This window comes from Macaca nemestrina, chromosome 16 (genome assembly GCF_043159975.1).
Source record: "Macaca nemestrina isolate mMacNem1 chromosome 16, mMacNem.hap1, whole genome shotgun sequence".
Lineage (NCBI taxonomy): Eukaryota > Metazoa > Chordata > Mammalia > Primates > Cercopithecidae > Macaca > Macaca nemestrina.
Genome location: NC_092140.1, coordinates 19,051,863 through 19,072,374, shown reverse-complemented (window position 1 = coordinate 19,072,374; position 20,512 = coordinate 19,051,863). Strand labels below are relative to the sequence as shown.

At 35.8% G+C, this 20,512-nt stretch overlaps 1 protein-coding gene across 1 annotated transcript in view; it reads left to right on the top strand.

The window, feature by feature from the left end:
* Nucleotides 1–19,495, top strand: part of LOC105477279 (G protein-coupled receptor 180) — a 30,495-nt gene extending 11,000 nt beyond the window's left edge. Inside the window, exons 3-9 of the mRNA XM_011733737.2 lie at nt 4–204; nt 7,595–7,775; nt 7,913–7,962; nt 9,574–9,731; nt 12,798–12,989; nt 15,558–15,635; nt 16,623–19,495. Coding sequence (XP_011732039.2) covers nt 4–204; nt 7,595–7,775; nt 7,913–7,962; nt 9,574–9,731; nt 12,798–12,989; nt 15,558–15,635; nt 16,623–16,781 — 1,019 coding nt within the window. The 3' untranslated portion in view covers nt 16,782–19,495. The remainder of the gene's footprint in view (nt 1–3; nt 205–7,594; nt 7,776–7,912; nt 7,963–9,573; nt 9,732–12,797; nt 12,990–15,557; nt 15,636–16,622) is intronic.
* The last annotated feature ends 1,017 nt before the right edge of the window (nt 19,496–20,512 follow it).

Here is a 20,512-nt window from a genome sequence, read left to right as displayed (position 1 = left end):
AAGTGACCATGAACCAGACCGAACATAATCTGACAGTGTCCCAGATTCCATCTCCACAAACGTGGCATGTGTTTTATGCAGACAAGTATACGTGCCAAGATGACAAGGAGAATTCTCAGGTGGAAGATATCCCATTTGAAATGGTGTTACTAAACCCAGATGCCGAAGGGAATCCATTTGATCATTTTAGTGCTGGAGAATCTGGTAAGAATATGTATTTGAATATATCCTAAATTCTGGAAAAGATTTATGCACAAATATATTTATGTCGTATTTTTAAAATAAAAAAATGAAAGCAACCTATATGTCCAAAAGTAGAGAAATGGTTAAATGAATCTTCTTATACCTTTTTGATAGCCATAATACTAATTTTTAAAAGCAGAGTATTATTTGAGTGTATTAAAACCTGCAGAGAATTAAACAGAAGTACAAAACTGTTAACAGATTATTTTGATACTCTGAGTTGGTAGAGTTGTATAGTTTTGTTTGTTTGCTTGTTTGTTTGGGCTCCTGACAGGAAATGACTTGTGCAGTTTTTAGTTTCCTCTATAATTCTAAATATTTTTGTTTTTATGATAACTTTGCATTATTTTTATAAACAGAAAAATGTAATAAATTGAACAATTTCAGTTGTTAACTCAATAATTAAATGAGATTAGAAACTGAACTGCTTTGTATGGTTAACTCTTTACTAGGTTGTTTGAACAGATTTAGGGATTGCCTTCATTGAAGCTTACAACAATTTAAATGATCAGAGTCTATAATACTTCCCAGAATCAGATTTACTCATATAAAATATTTCATCAAAATGTTAGGTAACTATGTCCTGGCCTACTGAGGTGAGATTCCTAGCCCCAGCAGAAGTGAATGACTTCTTATGATCATGATAAACATGCTATGAAGTATAACTGATTTGTAAATTACCATGTAGGAGTAAGGATTTGTACGCCATCTGTCAAAGAAAAGCGTTAATGGTTTACCTCTTCATGAGTTCATTGGCTGTTTGAAAGAGTCAATCTGCTTAAGAGAAAAATTTAGTTCCATTGTATCCTGTTGGCCATAGAGTGGCGTGGGTGGAGGTGAGGCAGGAGTGAGGCCACATTAGCTTAAACCGATTGTTTAGTTCAAAGTGTAAATTCGTCACAGCTAAAAAAGCAACTTGAGATTTGTGACAGTAGGTCACAAATAATGTTTTAAGGGATAAACTTTTTAAAAATATCCTTTGTTTGGGAAAAATGTATATCTAGTGACAGAATGGCGTGCTAATTTATTTTTATTTTTATTTTTTAGAGATGGGGTCTCACCATGTTGCCCAGGTTGTCTCAAACTACTGGGTTCAAGTGATCCTCCCACCTTAGCCTCCCAAGGTGTTGGGATTGCAGGTGTGAGCTGCTGCACCTGGCCCTAAATGTTTTAAAGTGGTTAATTTTAAAGTTCTTTCTGTGAAAGAAATGATGTAGTGTAAACTACTCAAGTTGTTTCTGAATGCAAATGAATGTAAAGGTTAAATTTCATTTATGATACCTTTGACTAGTATAGATCATTATTGGAAATTAACTTAGTCCTTCCATTTCCTTAATCTTTGTAAAAGATGCCAACATTTTTCTGTATTTTGGAAAGGCATTGATGGAACCCAGGTCTACTAAGAGCATTGAATGGGTGGTTGGACTGAACTGCTCTTCAGGTCCTTTTTTTTTTTTAAATTTAATTTTTTGAAGCGGAGCCTTGCTCTGTCACCCAGGCTGGAGCGCAATGGTGCAGTCTCGGCCCACTGCAACCTCTGCCTTCCGGGTTCAAGCGATTCTCCCGCCTCAGCCTCCTGAGTAGCTGGGACTACAAGCGCCCACCACTACACCTGTCTAATTTTTGTATTTTTAGTGGAGACGAGGTTTCGCCATGTTGACCAGAACTCCTAACCTCAGGCCAAGGCAGGCCTGCCTTGGCCTCCCAAAGTGCTGGGATTACAGGCATAAGCCACTGCACGCAGCCTTCCAGTCCTTTTTAACTGTAAGACTTCGTTATTTCACATGACACTTGTTTTTAGGACTGGTCAAGGCTCACTAGGAAGTAATGTTCTGCTGCAGTTGCTGCATGTGCAAACCCTGCTGCCTCTATTGGAGTCCAGATGAATTAGCACTTCCTCTCCTGCCTTCCAGGCTGTAGCCCTTTGGCTCAAACGGTGGTTTTATGTATTGAGTGGATCCATGAGACTTTTCTGGATCCTAATATGCTTTTACTTGCCTCTTTATCCAGGCCTCCATTTTTGGTCTTTTTCTTTATCACCAATTTGGCATGTAAACTTTTATCCCAGGCTATAAAGTGATCACATTTGTGCCCTGTGCCATGCTTGGACTACTGAATGCCAGTCATACCTTGCCTTGTCCTGAACCTTGCCTATATCTTCCAGTGTTTTCCTCAACATCTTGAGTTGTGGCAACCTTTTCTTTATGATCCATACTAACCATTGTGATTCAGTTCTTAGTTCTGACTCCTTCTGACCTACCTTTTCCTGATTTTGTGACTGATTTTGATTTTATGCTTACTCTTGTGTCTAAAAGCTGTCTTATACTACAGTGGGTAAGTTACATTGAGTATGTCAGCAACAATATTTAAACAAGGGGCAAAACCTCACTATAATTGTATGTATTTTCATTAAGCATGACATTCTATGCAAGGCTAACCTGTGGGAATTAATCATTAAAAAGTGCTAGAAGTACCCAAAACCATCCAGCCTTGTTTTGTGGCTTCCTCTAAACATCACATCATTTTATTGATTAAAATACCTAAAAGCTTTTGTGAATAACTCTACATTGAAGTATCAATGAGTGGTTCTTAACCCATCACTGTATGCATCTAGTTTAAGGTTATGAGGTTTAAAACAAAAATTCAGATGTTCACACCCCGAGACTCAGATAGATTTGGTTTGGAGTGGAAGCCAGTTAAAGCTCTAAAGTTGATTCTTAAGTACAGAACCACTGATCTAAAAGTCCATATTTCACAATGTTTTAGTAATGTGTTTTAAAATAGAGCCTTAAGAGGGATTCTTCCTACTTTGTAGCCTCAGGTATGGAATTTGTTTACAGGGAAAATCTTCAATTCATTTTAGAAACTTCTGCTAGTTTGTCTAATTATCTCCTCCAAGTAGGAAAAATTGATTTGCTATGCTTTTTATAGAAAATTGATTATTACCACATGTCTCAGAGGTTTGAATTAGAATAACCTGGTGCTAATAGTTGCAATTAATGTTACATGTTGTTCTGGTTAAATTTTGTAATTTGTTCTCTTTCAAACCAATTATGTATTTTCTATCTACCAGACTTTGGTTAATCCTCTATTTTTCAGAGTTGGTCTAGATTAAACAAAGAAAGTAAGGCAAGTGTGATGCCACTTGACAAAGTACTAAATAGGATTATAATACTTGAAGGTAAAATAAAATAAAACTGCATCTTTAAAATATTAGAATCCTGGCCGGGCGCGGTGGCTCAAGCCTGTAATCCCAGCACTTTGGGAGGCCGAGGCGGGCGGATCACAAGGTCAGGAGATCGAGACCACAGTGAAACCCCGTCTCTACTAAAAATACAAAAAATTAGCCGGGCGCGGTGGCGGGCGCCTGTAGTCCCAGCTACTCAGGAGGCTGAGGCAGGAGAATGGCGGGAACCCGGGAGGCGGAGCTTGCAGTGAGCCGAGATCGCGCCACTGAACTCCAGCCTGGGCAACAGCGTGAGACTCCGTCTCAAAAAAAAAAAAAAAAAAAAATTAGAATCCTTGTTAACTATGTTTGTACTCTAATTAGAGACCAAGAAGTACCCAGAATCCTGAGAGCCTTATTACCAAAAGGCATGTAGACTGGTTTTCACTGGAATAATACTACGGGCTCTGCCACATCTGCCATCTCACTGTTTTTAAAATTCTAGCAGCTGTGTTCATTCTTTAGTGTTATCCCTGTTTTCCTCCATGTCCTAAAAGACAATGGGTTGGATCTTCCATTTAGCTTCAGTAGTGTGTTACTGGTGACATGTTGGAATGTTTTTGGCTTAAAGTAACAGAAAACCCTAATGCAAGTGGTGTAGACAGTAATGAAATGAATTATCTTATGCAACAAGAAGTTTTGAGGCTTCTCGAGGGTGGTTTATTTAGCATCTGTCTACCCTGCTATCCTCAGACTATCAGTGTTCTTAAGCTAGCTGCCTCAAGTTCAAAGTTAGCTGTGGCAGTTCTGAGCATCATGTCTAGATGATTGCAATATTCAGTATCGCTTTTTAGGAGGAAGGAAATTTTTCCCAGAAGCTTCCTATCACATTTCCTTTTTCAGAACTGGGTCATAGCATCATAAGAGAAATGTAAGTTGACATGAAAGAAAGAGGATAAAAGTAGACAAATATGTCAAAAGGGTTAGGTTTACCTCCTACTGGTAAGGGTATGGGAATTTCTGATTGATTTAGACTAATCAGGATATTTCTTGAGACACTTGAGTGTGGGAGATCACTGGGGCTCTGAGACAAGGATCATGGGTAGGCGGGAATGTCTGTTCCAGGTGCTGCCCCAGAACCCAAGGACCCTTTCCCCCTAGGCTCTCCTCCTTTCTTACTTACCATCATTTAGCTGGGGCTGAATTTATTGAAGCTGTCCTCTAAGTTTTCTTGCTACTTTATTTTGCCAATGCTGCTTCCTTTAAGCTTGCCTTAAACCTTACACATTCCCTTACAAGTGTTCACCACCTGTTGTACGCTCATTAAGAGTATTTTTCTTCTTTAGTGTATACTTTTTTAGTGTATATTAACTCTTAAGTATAATAAGATTTGGCAATTAGTGCCCACCTGTTTTAAAATTAGGTTTTAATTTCAAAGTGAACAAGCAAAGTGAACACAAATTGAGTTTAATTTCAAAGTGAACAAACAATTTTTGCTTGTGGCAAAACAAAAACTTGGTAGCTGAAGAGATGAAAAAACCAGACTTTTTTTTTTTTTTAAAGAGGGAGTCTCGCTCTGTCCCCTAGGCTGGACATTGTCCCCCCTAGTACATTGGCGCCATCTCGGCTCACTTGCAACCTCTGCCTCCCAGGTTCAAGCGATTCTCCTAGCCGGGATTACAGGCATGTGCCACCATGCCTGGCTGATTTTTTTGTATTTTTTTTTTAGTAGAGACGGGGGGTTTCACCGCATTAGCCAGGATGGCCTAGATCTTCTGATCTTGTGATCCAACCACCTCAGCCTCCCAAAGTGCTGGGATTACAGGTCTGAGCCATTGCGCCTGACCAAAAAGACAGACTTTTTTAAAGAGATGATTTGTTTAAAAGAACATTGAGTGCAGAGCTAGCATTTTATCTTTTTAAGTATTTTATGGAAAGGTTCAAGGTAAGAATCATCTAAAATTCAGTGAATAAAGTGTGGGGCATGACCCAGTTCAATTTATTTAATATGTTATGTCAATGAAATAATTTTTGTGTTCATTATAATGTTAGCTTTTGCTGGAAGATTATTAACTGTGAATAATCCTAAAACATTTTTTACTGTAACGTATACCTTATTTTCCAGAGTCCTTCCTTCTACATTATTCCGATTCCTCAGTAAATAGTATGAGCATTTTCTTTTCATGGTAGAGTTGTAACTTAGTGGAGTCGGAAACTTTATCCTATAAGTTAGAAACTTTAAAGATATTCTGTAAAATATTATAAATAAATAAAACTTTAAATTGAATGCCATGTTTAATTCTTTAATACAAAGAAGGAAAGATAAAAACTAAGATTCAAAACACAGGATAGCATAAGGAACTTTACTGTCCCACAGTTGTTATAATATATTTAGCATTTGTATTTTCTGTCTTGTTCCAGTACTATAACCACTCCAGGATTATGTTGCCATTATTTCTAAGGCTAGAGTGCTTTTCTATGTAAGGAGTTTTAAAAGAAAATATGCTATTTTACTTGATCTTCCCTTCCTGAAGTCTAAACATGCTTTTTCACCTGCACTAGAAAAGTTAACTGTCCACATTTATATTCATAGAGAAGGAGAGACACCCAGTGGCAGAAATACTTTTTGCTGCTTTTCCCCCCTAACCAGGCCAAAAGCATGATTGAGCTACTTATTGATTCTTATGATTTGTGTCTTCTGATTGCTTTTACAAAATTATTTTCCACATATTAGAAATATTTTCTTCTCTGACTGTTAATTGAAGTTTACCCAAATAGCACACTAGAGCAGGCTTGGTGTTTACCATTGGAATGAAAGTTCATCCATAGACTTAATTAAGACAGCTCTATTCACACCACTGTTAGAGCAGTCTGGTGTTAGATAGAATGTAAAAGTCTTAATATTAGGGACTATCTTGACATGTAACCAAGTAAATGTTAGCCATTAAACTGAAAGCTAGCCTGGTGCTTTATTATAAAAATTTTCTGAAATTTCTGAAAAATGGAGACTCAGTCAAAAGATTTCAAGTTAACACAGAAAAAGTGACATTTATAATAAGGTTACATGAAAACTGTACTAAAAAGCTGCTAGTAGGCACTAGAGGCTGCTGTAATGACTGGTTTCATTTTTAATATAAAGTCTGCACATTCTTTGTTCTTTGCCAGCCATCTCTCTTTCCTCACTTGTAATTTCTGCTCCCTCAAAACTTTGGTTTTTATCATGGCTCAGTTTGATTCCTCTGGCCTGTTCCAACATCATCTCCTTTCAACTTCAATTTCTGTGGCCTCTTTCCTTTCTGCTTTATAGTTTGATCTACTAAGAGAAGATGATTAGCCTAAATTAAAATTGTTATGTTGTTGGCCTCTTGCATTGGTAGCCATTTGGTTAGGTGTTACAATTTTCAGCCAATCCTGGCATGGAGTTGCATGATCTCCACAGGATTTTTTTTTTTTTTTTTTTTTTTTTATTTTTGGCAAGAGCTGTAGACAGTTCATCTCAGAAGAGATCTCTGGACATGACAGATATTTTGAAGATTTGTCCAAATGGAAATTCAGGGTATTGGGACATTCCCAAGCTGTGGTTCTCATGCGTTAGCTATATCAGAATCATGCTTAGGGCTTACTAAAGCACAGATTACTGGGCTCTAGTCAAGAGTTTCTGATTCAGTAGATCAAAAACTGGATGGAACTCAAGAATTTGCGTTTATAACAAGTTCCCTGATGTTGCTGCTGGGCAAGAGAACACACTTTGAGATACATTGTCAGGGTATTTTAAATTATTATTGACTGAGCTAATCTATTTCTAAACTTTTTACAAAAGAAATTCACTTTGGGGGTAAAACATATATTTAACTGAATGCTAAAATCACTATTTTCATTTACTGTTTTCAAATAAAACTGTGATTTTATGATGAGTCTTTGGGTTTCCCTGACCATTATGCTTTCCTACAGATTGACCTTAACTAGTTTGGTTTAATCTGCTTTCTTGTAGTTAAAATTTTGCCCCAAGTCACAAAAACGTTCAAGTTTTAAGAGTTTTTTTTTTTTTCTCTTACAAAGGTGAATGCTATGACTCCAGTTAAAAAAACAAGTTCTAGAAATATACTGACAGGGAGATTTGAAAGCAACCCAATACGATAACTGGCTTTGTTTTACTGAAGCAAACTCCCTTTCTTCTCTTCACAGGGTTACATGAGTTCTTTTTCCTCCTAGTCCTAGTGTACTTTGTGATTGCTTGCATTTATGCTCAATCATTGTGGCAGGCTATTAAGAAAGGAGGACCCATGCACATGATTTTAAAGGTTCTGACAACTGCCTTGCTGTTACAAGCTGGTTCAGCTTTAGCTAATTACATTCATTTCTCCAGGTAACTCAAAACCACTAAAACTGTGTTCATCATTACATCTAATTAATCCTAATTAGTCCACCAAAATTATGCTTACTTTGATTATGAACAATTTTTTTCACATTTGTCATTTACACTAATCTTCTTCAATTCCTCAGTTACTCCAAAGATGGAATAGGGGTACCATTTATGGGAAGCTTGGCAGAATGTGAGTATCTTTCTGAGCATTTTTTAAAAAGCTTTTACACTTGCTATCTGCTTTTTTTTTAAAACTATTTCTTGTCATAGTATAAATTTTCTGTCGAAAGTTGTTTAGAAATCAGCTTGACTGAGTACAAGATTAGTTTAAGTCCCCATATGTCCTACTTAGTTTCTTCTTAATAATAGGTAATGTGTACAGCTCCTCATTGTTTTTTTGTTTGTTTGAGGCAGGGTTCTTACTCTGTAGCCCAGGCTGGAGTGCAGTGGTGCAGTCACGGCTCACTGCAGCCTCAAACTCCTAGACTCAGGTGATCCTCCTGCCTCAGCCTTCCCAGTAGCTGGGAGTACAGGCACATACCATCATGCCTGGCTAATTTTTAAATTTCCTTTTCTGTAGATGGGGTCTCACTATGTTGCCCAGGCTGGCCTTATACTCTTGGGCTTAAGGGATCCATCCGCCTTGGCCTCCCAAAGTCCTGGAATTACAGGCATGAGTCACTACACTCTGCCTCTTCATTGTTTTTAGGCATATTTATATACATTCTCTCATCTTATCCTCAATAGAAGAGTATGTCTGCATATCCTTATTTTGCAGATAAAGGATCTGGGCTCAGTGATGTGAAACAGATTTCCAAATGTCAGTCAGCTATTGAGTGGTAGAGACTAGACTCAGACCTAAATTTTCTTAACTCAAAGCTGAAGGTTTTCTTCCTATTTTAATTCCATTCTCTGTTGTACTGACTCTTTTCTATTTCTGACCCAAAGCCTAAAACTTACATCAAAATACACTATGAAGAAAAGTGATAAGCTTTCTTTAAAAATCATTAAATACTACCTCACAAAATAAATATATATATGGAACTTGAAGCATTTATAGATTTTCGTTGTTTTCTTATAGTGTTGACGTGGATACAGGTGGTTTTGATACATCTTTTCTGTTTGAAGTAGCAGGCTTCCCCTGCAGTGTAGGTGATGGCCACCTGGTGGCACATCACACTAATGTTTGGAGCTTCTCATGTGTCTTCAGGATTCTGAAAGTAAAGCCAAGGTTTGGATGTTATGGGAGCTATGCATTTCATTGTATTGTTTCTTGTTAATAGTTTTAGAAAATACTCTTTATAGTTCAGCCATCAAAAAAAAAAAACTCAGAAATGAAGGTACTAGTATTCTCCACATTGCAGAAATCATATTTAGAATTTAACAAGCAGTGAGTTATTAACAATTTAATATGATTAAATTCTAAATCATATTTAGAATTTAACAAGCAGTGAGCAGAGAACAAGATTATGTAGTTAGAAAAGCTAAGAAAAATGGGAAATGAAGAGAGTTAAGGTTGGACTTAATGGACATATGGTATGGGCATATATATGTATTTTTAAATAGTATTGCTGCTGTTTTAACTATTTTTATAAATATATACAAAATTTATGACAATTTTTAAATCTTTAGAATTATTACATGCGAATATCTCTCAATGAATTTCCTTAGCTTCTCTTTGAAAATAGCTGTCTTTTTGTGGTTAAAAAAAAAAAAAAGATGTTCTCATCATAACGCAAAAAGCGCTAAATTTTTTAATATTGTGTAAACTTGGTTGACATTGGTTTTCACGTCCCATTAGTTTTTGACATCGCTTCCCAAATTCAGATGTTATACTTGCTTTTGAGTCTATGCATGGGTTGGACGATAGTCAGAATGAAGAAGTCTCAAAGCAGACCTCTCCAGTGGGATTCTACACCTGCATCCACTGGCATTGCAGTATTCATTGTCATGACACAGGTGAGTGTTGATACTCTGTTTCTGCTTAGTAATCCTCAGAAATGCAAACTGGAGCATACCTCATTTCAGAATTGAAAGCTGGGACCCATGAGGAATTTGTGTCATTTTTTTTTTTCTTGAAATGTCTGAGCTTCTACAATTTGTGTCATTTAAAGTATGAATTTAAAGAGCATTAGATCAAATAATCTTAATTATCTGGATGCAACTATATGTAGACTGCAGAATTTAATTATAATTTACCTGAGTTTGAGCTTCCTGTCAGCTTATTTAAGCACCATATATTTAATACTAGGTTAGAGTCTTATTTCCTACTTAATAATAGCTTTCTTTCATATTTCTCTAGCACATGGTAAGTACTTAACATTGAATGAATGATTCAATGGATTTGAGATTTATCCATTGTCAATCTTTAGGATTGGCTACTTTGTACATAAAAGAATTCAGGTGATTATCTAAGATTAATTAAAAGGCCAAATATAGACTAAAAAAGAATGGGATCTTGTTTTTGAAAGCAAATGTAAAAACAAAACTGGTCTTTTATAAGGGTCCTGCATGCCTTTTTTTTTTCTTTTCCTCTGTATTAATAGTATTGACATTCTAAGATACCCATATGCCTGTGTTCAATGGATTTGTAAAAATTAAGAAGAAAGGTATAAAAATAAAATTTTTACTAAGTTTTTGATGAGCATTAGCTATAGATGAAAATGAAGTATATATACTTAGGCTCTGTAAAGGACATTATAATATAAGTTTAATGCATTAAATAAATTGAAAAATATATTAATGAAGGATGGGGCCAGTGCTTTATTCATCTTTCTATCCCTAGTATTTATTTAATATAGTAGGTTTTGAGTGGAATAGGAGTATTGAATTTACATGAATGATTTGGGTAAGAGACCATATCACAGGTGGTGATATTTAGAAAGGAGATAGTGCCGGAAAAGGGGATGATGAGAAAGAATTGAATTAGAAGAATTGATTAAAATAAGGTTAAGATTCTAACAACTTAATGTTTTTGAGCCAGGACTTACAGAGAGTAGTGTCAATGTCAGGTTAAATTCTCACTTTTTATTTCTTTTTAAAAATTACATTTTTATTATTTCATTGTAATTTTAATTTACTGTCATAGACAAATATGAGTTGAGAACTAAGATGATATTACACTAGAGTTTACATGAGAATTTATGAAGAATACATTAAACATAGCTGTGATCTTCAGCAACAACCCAGACAAGGCAGATCAGACAGGCAGTCAGAGGCTATACAAATACATACATATTTTATACAGATCACATATTAGCATATGTATGTGAAAACAGGGAAGTTTGAATATGTAAAAATATGAACCATGGGCTGTGGTAGCTCTGTGGTAGCACTTCTGTGTTGCAAAAGTGAAGTTCAGAAATGTAGGTTAAGAAATCAGATGGGAGACTGGGCGCGGTGGCTCACGCCTGTAATCCCAGCACTTTGGGAGGCCACGGTGGGCAGATCACCTGAGGTCAGGAATTTGAGACCAGCCTGGCCAACATGGTGAAACCCCATCTCTACTAAAAATACAAAAACTAGCCGGGTGTGCTGGTGTATGCCTGTGATCCCAGCTACTCAGGAGGCTGAGGCAGGAGAATCAATTGAACTTGGGAGGTGGAGGTTGCAGTGAGCTGAGATCGTGCCACTGCACTCCAGCCTGGGAAACAGAGTGAGACTTTGTCTTAAAAAAAAAAAAAAAAAAAAAGAAATCAGATGGGTATAATTTGGTGGTTTGGAAGAATAACACTTTCAGTAACAGAGCATATATTGAGCCCAAGAAGGAATTTCACATGTTATAGTGACAAAGGAATTTACCTAACAAGAATGGTAGCAGGAGTAAAATTAGTGTAGAGGATGTGAGAAGGAGGAAAGCAAGAGGTTGCTGGTAAACCCCATAAAACCTAATAATTGGATTTGTTATTGAGTTTTGATGTATTCTAAAAGTTCTTGGAAGTCACCAAAGACTCAATTCTGAGTGAGGGCTGGCTGAATTGACAAAGGAAAGAAGTGCAGAGAGCTGCAGACGTGTGTTGCAATGGTTAAAATATTAGAGTAAGTTAAGTGATTGATGTTTAGTAAAGATGGAGGCAACATGGACACTAATTTCTTTTGAATAGTAATAAACAGAATAGCTTAATGAGGAACTAGCTGAGCTTTTTACTGTTAGCAACATGGGAGAAAATGTCGGTAAACAGTGATGAATAAGTGCCCTGAGGATTTATAGTGAATAATAAAAATATGCTGTCCTTTACCAAGGGATGTTAGCATGAAAATGAATAAAGTCTGAAATCAACAATTCTGACTTTTTAATTTCTGAGTTGTACAAAAAACACTGAAATGTTTGAAAGTTACCCTGAGATAGCCAGTTTGAATGCAGAACGGTTTACATTCAATGATGTTGAAGTAAAAAGGAAATGGATTTAGAAGAAAGTTTGTTCTTTTAACCTTTTCAGTTCGTTTTCATCCTTAGAGATGATCTTATTTGAATCATGACAACAATAGAATTTTTTTTTTCCCTTTTTTTTCGAGATGGAGTTTCACTCTTATTGCCCAGGCTGGAGTGCAATGGCACGATCTCAGCTCACTGCAACCTCCACCTCCTGGGTTCATGTGATTCTCCTGCCTCAACCTCCTGAGTAGCTGGCATTACAGGCGCCTGCCACCACGCCCAGCTAATTTTTTCTATTTTTAGTAGAGATGGGATTTCATGTCCAGGCTGGTCTCAAATTCCTGACCTCAGGTGATCTATTCGCCTTGGCCTCCCAAAGTGCTGGGATTACAGGCGAGAGCCACCATGCCCAGCAGCAATAGAATTTTTAAAAAATCTCTTAACTCTGGTCTTACTTCATAAAAATTCATTTTTTCTAGCTTAGGGTATTAGAGTGATGAAAAGACTGTACTTTATTCATTAACAACCTCTATGGTCTGATAGGAATGTTTATATAACATTTAAAGGGATGTTTATTAAAGAGTTGAAAAAAATATTTAATTAGGTGTAATCTTTTTTTTCCTAAACGTAATATTGTTTTTCTTTTGCAGAGTGTTTTGCTACTTTGGGAACAGTTTGAAGATACCAGTCATCATAGCTACCATTCACACCACAACTTAGCAGGGATCCTCCTAATCGTCCTAAGAATTTGCCTAGCATTGTCATTAGGCTGTGGACTCTATCAGATCATCACAGTGGAGAGAAGTACACTCAAAAGGGAGTTCTACATCACATTTGCCAAAGTATGGGTTTGGAAAGAAAATGGTTTATTCTGATTATCCACTTCATTCTGGTTTCTTTGGGAAGTTAATAAACAACTACATGCTAACTTTTATTAAACTTCTGGGCCGAGCACAGTGGCTCACTCCTGTAATCCCAGTGCTTTGGGAGGCCGAGACAGGCGGATCGCTTGAGCCCGCAAGTTGGAAACCAGCCTGGGCAACATAGATCCCATCTCTACAAAAAATTAATATTAGCCAGGCTCTGTGGTGAGCACCTGTTGTCTCAGCTACTCGAGAGGCTGAGATGGGAGGATTGCTTGAGCCTGTGTGTTGAAGGCTTCAGTGAGCCAAGATTGGGCCACTGCACTCCAGCCTGGGTGACAGGGCGAGACCTTGTTTTTTTTTTGTTTTTTTTTGTAAAAAAAAAAAAACTATTATGTGACAGACACTACCATAAGTTCTATATGTGGTTCAACTCCTTTAACCTTAGCAACTTATGGGATGTAGGTATTATCCCCATTTTACAAGACCTGTGAGACAGTACTTTCCATATACTCTTTGCAGGTCAGTTTTGCCTGGTTCGTATTTTCGTCAATAGGGATTTTGCATTTTTTTCTGTAATATAATTTTAAATTTTTAAAATCAAATATGCTTTGGATTTCTCAACACTTATTAATTGACTATAATCTGTTATTCTCAGAGTTATACAATGTTTTATAACAAACTGTTAGGAGCTATCCTTCAGCATAAGCAGCTGGAGCCAGGAGGCTGGGTTCATGTTTCAGCCAGCCTCACTCCATCCACATGAGATCCTGTCACTTTATTCCTCCTTTCTTGTCCTTCTTCTGCTAGTGAGATCTAAAAGCAAATTCGGTTTTTTTCTATACAGGAGAAGGGTTAGAGCAGTAACATTATAGAACCCTCCCTCCCTAGAAGGTTTCATTTTTCTGTCAGATTGAGAGAATCCATACCCCTTCATTTTAGCACCTCAAACCAGCATTCTGATCAGACTGATTCTGTTCAGTCAGCCCATCTTGTCCAGAGTTATTGACTGTTATTCTAAGGCAGCTATGGAAGGAGAGCCAGATTCCTGCTTTATTCCTAGTGTTGAGCATTGCAAAGCTGCTGCTGCAGCCCTAGGAACCAACTTCAGGCTTCTGAGCATAAGACAAGAAGATGTCATCCTGCCTTTCAGTTTTTCACAGGGACAGTAGTGCTTATTGTTTGATAAGTTAATATATATTTGAGGTGTTTAGGCATTAAGGTTTTTTATTTTGCTTTTTGTCATTATTGCTGTTGTTTTTGAGACGGAGTCTCGCTCTATCGTCCAGGTTGGAGTGCAGTGGCGCCATCTCGGCTCACTGCAAGCTCCGCCTCCCGGGTTCACGCCATTCTCCTGCCTCAGCCTCCCAAGTAGCTGGGACTATAGGCGCATGCCGCCATGCCCGGCTAAGTTTTTATTTTTAGTAGAGACGGGGTTTCACCTTGTTAGCCAGGATGGTCTCGATCTCCTGACCTTGTGAACCTTCTGCCTTGGCCTCCCAAAGTGCTGGGATTACAGGCGTGAGCCACCATGCCCGGCCTCTTATTTTGCTTTATGCTTAAAGCAGTGCAAATTTTAAAGTATTTTGTGTTTTAATTTAACTTTCTGAATAGGGTCAAACATCCAAAAGTAAGGAGTAGCAAAAAGTTATTCTCACCTCCTCACACAATTGCTACTATTAGTTCTTAATTTATCCTTCTAGAGAGTTTTAAGTATATATGCCTGTATATATTTCCCTTCATTTTTATACAAATAGTAACATACGAAACATTTTTCTATATCTTGTTTTTTTCTTCCTATATCTTCAATGTACCAAACATTTCAACAGCTACTATTTACTAACTTATTTTTTTATTTCAAATTTAATTTTGGGAAAGAGAATACATTGCCATAGTTCAAGGAAAAATAGAAAAATATTTGAAAAGTATAAACAGTTACCCATTCTTACCTGCCCAGCTCCCCCGGTTCAAGGAAAAATAGAAAAATATTTGAAAAGTATAAACAGTTACCCATTCTTACCTACCCAGCTCCCCTGGTTCAAGGAAAAATAGAAAAATATTTGAAAAGTATAAACAGTTACCCATTCTTACCTGCCCAGCTCCCCCTCCTCTGTTCTACCCCTCAAACAGGTAACAACTATTAATGTTTTTTGTGTATTTTTACAGAATTTCTTTGTGTATCAGCATGCAAATATGAATGTACATTATTTTTTCTTTTTACAGGAATATTACACATTTGTGCCTTGCTTTTGTCACTTAATAATTCGTTATATTAATAATTTGTAGTGTATCAAAATGTGTATGCAGCAGATTTATAAACATAAGATTATAAATACTCCAAAAATACTCATTTGGTTAGAAACAAAATACTAATGTCACAGCAACAGTAAATTTATTTCTACATTTTATTACAAGCTCTACTCTAAAGGCCTGTTGAGGTTAATCAGGACCTAAATATGCTAGTAACATTTTTTATATGGTACATTCTGAAAAAAAAAAAAAAAAAAAAACACAGCTGTACTTATTTCACTTTTTCATTTGTTTCAGGGCTGTATCTTGTGGTTTTTATGCCATCCAGTTCTTGCATGCATTTCTGTCATTTTTAGCGACTACCAAAGAAACAAGGTAAGAAATATACATGATGAAAGTAGTTTTTTTTAATGAAAATATTGTCTTAATTGGGAGAATATTTAAATAGGAGGGGCCTGTTTATTTTTTAAGACATTTTCTGGGTTATTTAAAACTTTGAAACAAAGTAGTAAACCAGTAAGTAGATAAATTTGAAGTTTAAAATATTTTCAAAATATTTATAAGCAAAATGGTGGAAATAGGTTTTCTTGATTCTATTTTAGCTTATTTTAGAAACGGCAATAGAGAATTTTAAAATAGAAATTTTGTTTTATAAATTAGATAATTTATAATACATCTTTTAAAAAATGATTAAAATTTTTTGTTACATAATAGTAAAAATCAAGATTTGTAAAAATCAGTCTAGTTGCTTTAACAGACTACAAACCAGAGTGCCATGCTGAAGTATGATGCATTTTGATTGTGTTGATACCTACCTTCTTAGGTGAATGGCTCCATCGTTTCAAAATAGAGGTCTGCCAGGAGCCCTTTACAAGCAATGCAGTATGTGCCTGAATGCACAAATGTTTATTGAGCCTGAGGTATTTACAAAGGGTGAATAGATAGGACAGTAGTCTACAAAAATAGAGAAGCAACTTGAGAGTTTTTGAAAGGGCTTTTAGAGTACTCTTTAAAGTTCAGGTAGGAGCATGCTTTATTCCTATTACTAAATTAGCTAGGAACCTGATTTTTCTTATTTACTGAAACTCTTGTCTGTAGTGCATACCCTTGGGAGAGAATGGTTTAGCAAGTTATTCTTTTGTGCCTTACTTTTTCATCTACAAAATAACTGTTAAAGGGATTTTTTATCCTTAAACAATTAGAGCATTAGTCAGAAATTTTTTTTGATAAAATGTACCTATGGTAAAGATGAAAGATAGAGTATTGTATTTATATAAAAAGCATATATAGATTCATGAGAAATTGAGTATTATTTCTCTGTTTCTGCATGCAGTAAAAGCATTCCTTTCTTTTTCTTTTCAGGTTATTACAATAGGTGTTATCCTTTGCCAGTCTGTTTCCATGGTTATTCTCTACAGACTCTTTCTATCTCACAGTCTATATTGGGAAGTTTCTTCACTTTCTTCAGTAACACTACCACTGACCATATCATCTGGACACAAAAGTCGCCCTCATTTCTGATACTTGATTTTTGTTGAGAGGAAAAGTGAATTGGTTTAAAAGAGTGCAATAAGGATCCAAATACAGTTACTTTTTTTTCATACATTTAGTATGAAAACTTGGAACAGCGAAAGCAGAGCACGTTATTTATATAACTGCATTTAAGCAGTACCAAGACTGAAAAAAAGGTAATAAATGAAATGTTTTGAAATATACTTAAACAACAAACTTTGAAGAAAGTGTTGTTATAAAATGATTGAAGCAATTTCTATATGGAAATAAATGTGAAAAATAACTATATGCTATTTTGGTAAAATATTCACCACTTATAATGCCTCATCTTAATAGCTAACTCAGGTTTAATAGTCTTATAAAAAGTAATCAGTTAAATGATTACTTGCTTATAAATATCTAAACTAGTCCAGTTATGAAATCAGTGTAATACATTGATTTTAAAAACTGCTGCTTTTTATGCTTTAAGGAAATGCATTTCATATTTGAGTTTAAAGGAATTGAAATTACTTCAGGAAATGAATATAAAATATGTTCACAGTTAAATGACTAGGCTTTTGTTTATTTGTGGGTGGAGTTAGTCTCCAATTTTTTTCTGCCATTTTTGACTCTAGTTCAGGTTTTAGCTTGATTAGCAAAGGTTTTTGACAAACAGTTTATGAAAAAATAAAACTTAAATACATTACACGGGTTGTAAAGACAAAGGATTTTAAAATCTTAGCACTTAGGCGAAGGGACAAGCAGGTTTATGTGGTTAAAAAGAAAGAAGGGAAAAGGTACTACGTGATACGGTACTGAAATTTTGATCCCAATAGAATTCATTTCTCTTACATTGAATCCCCAATCATAATTAAGCCGTATACACAGATTAAATTAACAGAAGCATTTCATATAAATGTTGGTTTCAGTCATCAACTACCCATGAATTCCTGCCCAAGGATACTTAATCAGGATTAAATTTTCTATGAATAATTGAAAAACAAAACACTCACTGGATTTGTTATAATCCGTGTTGGCACTGGATTCTAAGTAGTTGCCATCTTGAATCCTTTGTAATAAAGCCATATTTGTGTGTGTGTGTGATGCCCCAGTATTGAGTATGCTAGCTAAAAAAATATCAAGTGCCTGATTAAAGAATTGCTAAATGGTTGTCGATAATCGCTGTATAAAATGAGTATTCCCATTAATAGTCACTGATTGGAAATTATTCTGTTGCTGTTTGTCAAGCTGTTCAGGCCTTTTCCTTTTTACTTCTGGCTTATTTTAAAAATATTTTTTATCTACTTACTGTGTGTTTAAGCAAGAAACAGTGCACTGATCTGGTAGTTAAATTTTTTAATTAAATAGTTAAAATAATGTAGTGCAACTTAAAAATATCTATGGCTTTGTTTTTTTTTTTTTTCCCTTGTACCTAGTCTCACTGGGAATGACTAGTATTCTGCCTCACTTTCAGGGCAGAATATGTGTTTGTGACCCAAAGTGACAAAGTTACAAAATTCAGCCTGCTCATTAAATCTTATCTCTTTTAGTTCTTTGTAGATCATTTAGTAAATTAGAGCTACAGGTTAAGACTAGAAAGTCTGAGTTACGTTTTAGGTATACATGATCGTCTGAGTGGTCATAACCTTTTCTTTTATCATGTCTCCCTAATAACCCCGGCTATTGTCTGTTGTGTTCAGCTGAGATGCAAAAAAGAAATTAAGCAAAAAAGAAAAAGGTGAAGCCTTTTCATAAATTTTGTGAACTTGCCAAAAGGGGAAGGAAAAATCTTTGTGTTATTTCACTCAAAGAACATAAGTAACTGCAATTAACATATATGAAATTTATTACTCTGCTTGCATTTATGAAACCAGTTTTTTAAACTTTAATTCTTAAATTTGTGGTTGGAATTGCTGATAATTTATTTTGTTATTCAAGAGCCATTGTTAAGCGGAGGAAAGTAGTTGTTAATGTATAAAACTGTTCTTGACTAGTAATCTTGACTAGTAATTTATAGTTCATAAGTCATGACACAGTATCCCCTCTTTTTCTGAATGTTTACACAGAGATTCATCACTGCAGATTACAGAAGTTAAGTGTATACTGCAACCTCTAATTAAAGATAAAAATCTTTTCTACTTTCCTTTGTCAGATAATGCTTTTTTATGTGTTTTTATGTTTTTTGAAAGAAGATAAATGGTTCATCCAGAGCTTTATTAAGAAGCATTTCTTTTCTTCCCTTAAAAAATAGATGTTTATTTTTATTGATATGTGTATAATAAGATGGGTGCCTACGGTGATGCATTTTACCAAGCATTTTACCTTGATTATTACTAATCTCTATTGTAATAACCAGACTCCCATTTAACTGAGTATAAGGGAGAATAAATGATTTCTCAAAGGTCACCAAACTATTTAGTTTTTCCATTTTACCTTCATGATTTAATGAACATGTATTAGCTGTGTTTTAGTGAGAATGAATTGCTATCCATCATAATTTTCGCTATTGATTTGAATGTTAAAACTAGAATTGTGCTAAAATCAGAACATGAGCTTGAATATCTGTAAGACCTCAGCACACTTCAGTATTTGAACCTGGCTGTTAGCTAGACAGTATTACTATCAGGAGAGTTAATCTAGGCAGAAGAGCTTGCTTTAGGGTAATTATTTATGATCTCCAGTAAAGTAAGTCACATCTGATGAACATAAGAGATACACAAATCTGAGATCATCTCTAAAATAATGAGACTAGAACCTATCTATCAACATGAACATGGGCTCCTTCAGCATGTTTCTTCTAGGAGACTGCATGTTCTTTGGAATTTGGAAATCTAGAATTATCTGTGAAACATTTTCTTAAATAGCTGCTGTGGTGTCAAATCACTGAAGTTGTTTTTTGTTTGTTTTGAGGATTGATATGATTGTTAGAAGTAGCCAGATCTGAAGAGGTAATACCGTTTTTTTATTCCAACGTGTATTTGTGAATTGAGACTAAAATAATGAGATTGGTTTTCCTCTGTGATCTGAAAGTAGTGTGGTAGAAGCACCGTAGCTTGATCTCTTGCAATAGCTCTCTATGTAATATTACGACCTCCACACTTGGACAGCCTTCTGCACAGCTCCAGGGGCATCATATGTGTTGTGCTGTAGGAGTGCCATGAAGCCTTTGCGGGGAGGAAAGAAGTGGTCCTGCCTACTAGGGCCATTCTCCACAATGTAGCCAAAACAATCTCTTAAAAATGGAAATAATCTGGATGATGAGCATACAGAAATTCTTTGTGCTAATCTTATAACTTTTTTGTAAGTTTGAAATTATTTCACAAAGTTTATAAATCATATAAATCAGATCAAACTACTGCTTCCCTGACAAAAACCCTCCATGTGCCTCTCACTGCACTTAGGAAAAGAAGTCCTCGCTCATTACTATGTTCTGCAAGGCCCATAGGATCTGGTTATCTCTTAATTTGTACCACTCTCACACACATATCCCAGCCTCATTGTCCTTCATCAAAAAAAGATCTAGCTTATATCACAGCCTCAGATACTTGGCACTAGCCATCTTCTCTGCCGGGGACATTCTCTTCCAAATCTTGGCATGGTTGGATGGCTGAATCCTCATCCTTCAGGTTCTCAGCTCAGATGTCTTTTAGAGAACTCACATCATCTGTGGTGGATTTATATGGTACAGTTTAGTCAACCTGGAGATAGGTTCTGCAGAATTCTCTTCCGTGCATAATTTCAGGACAATGTAGGCCGTAAGA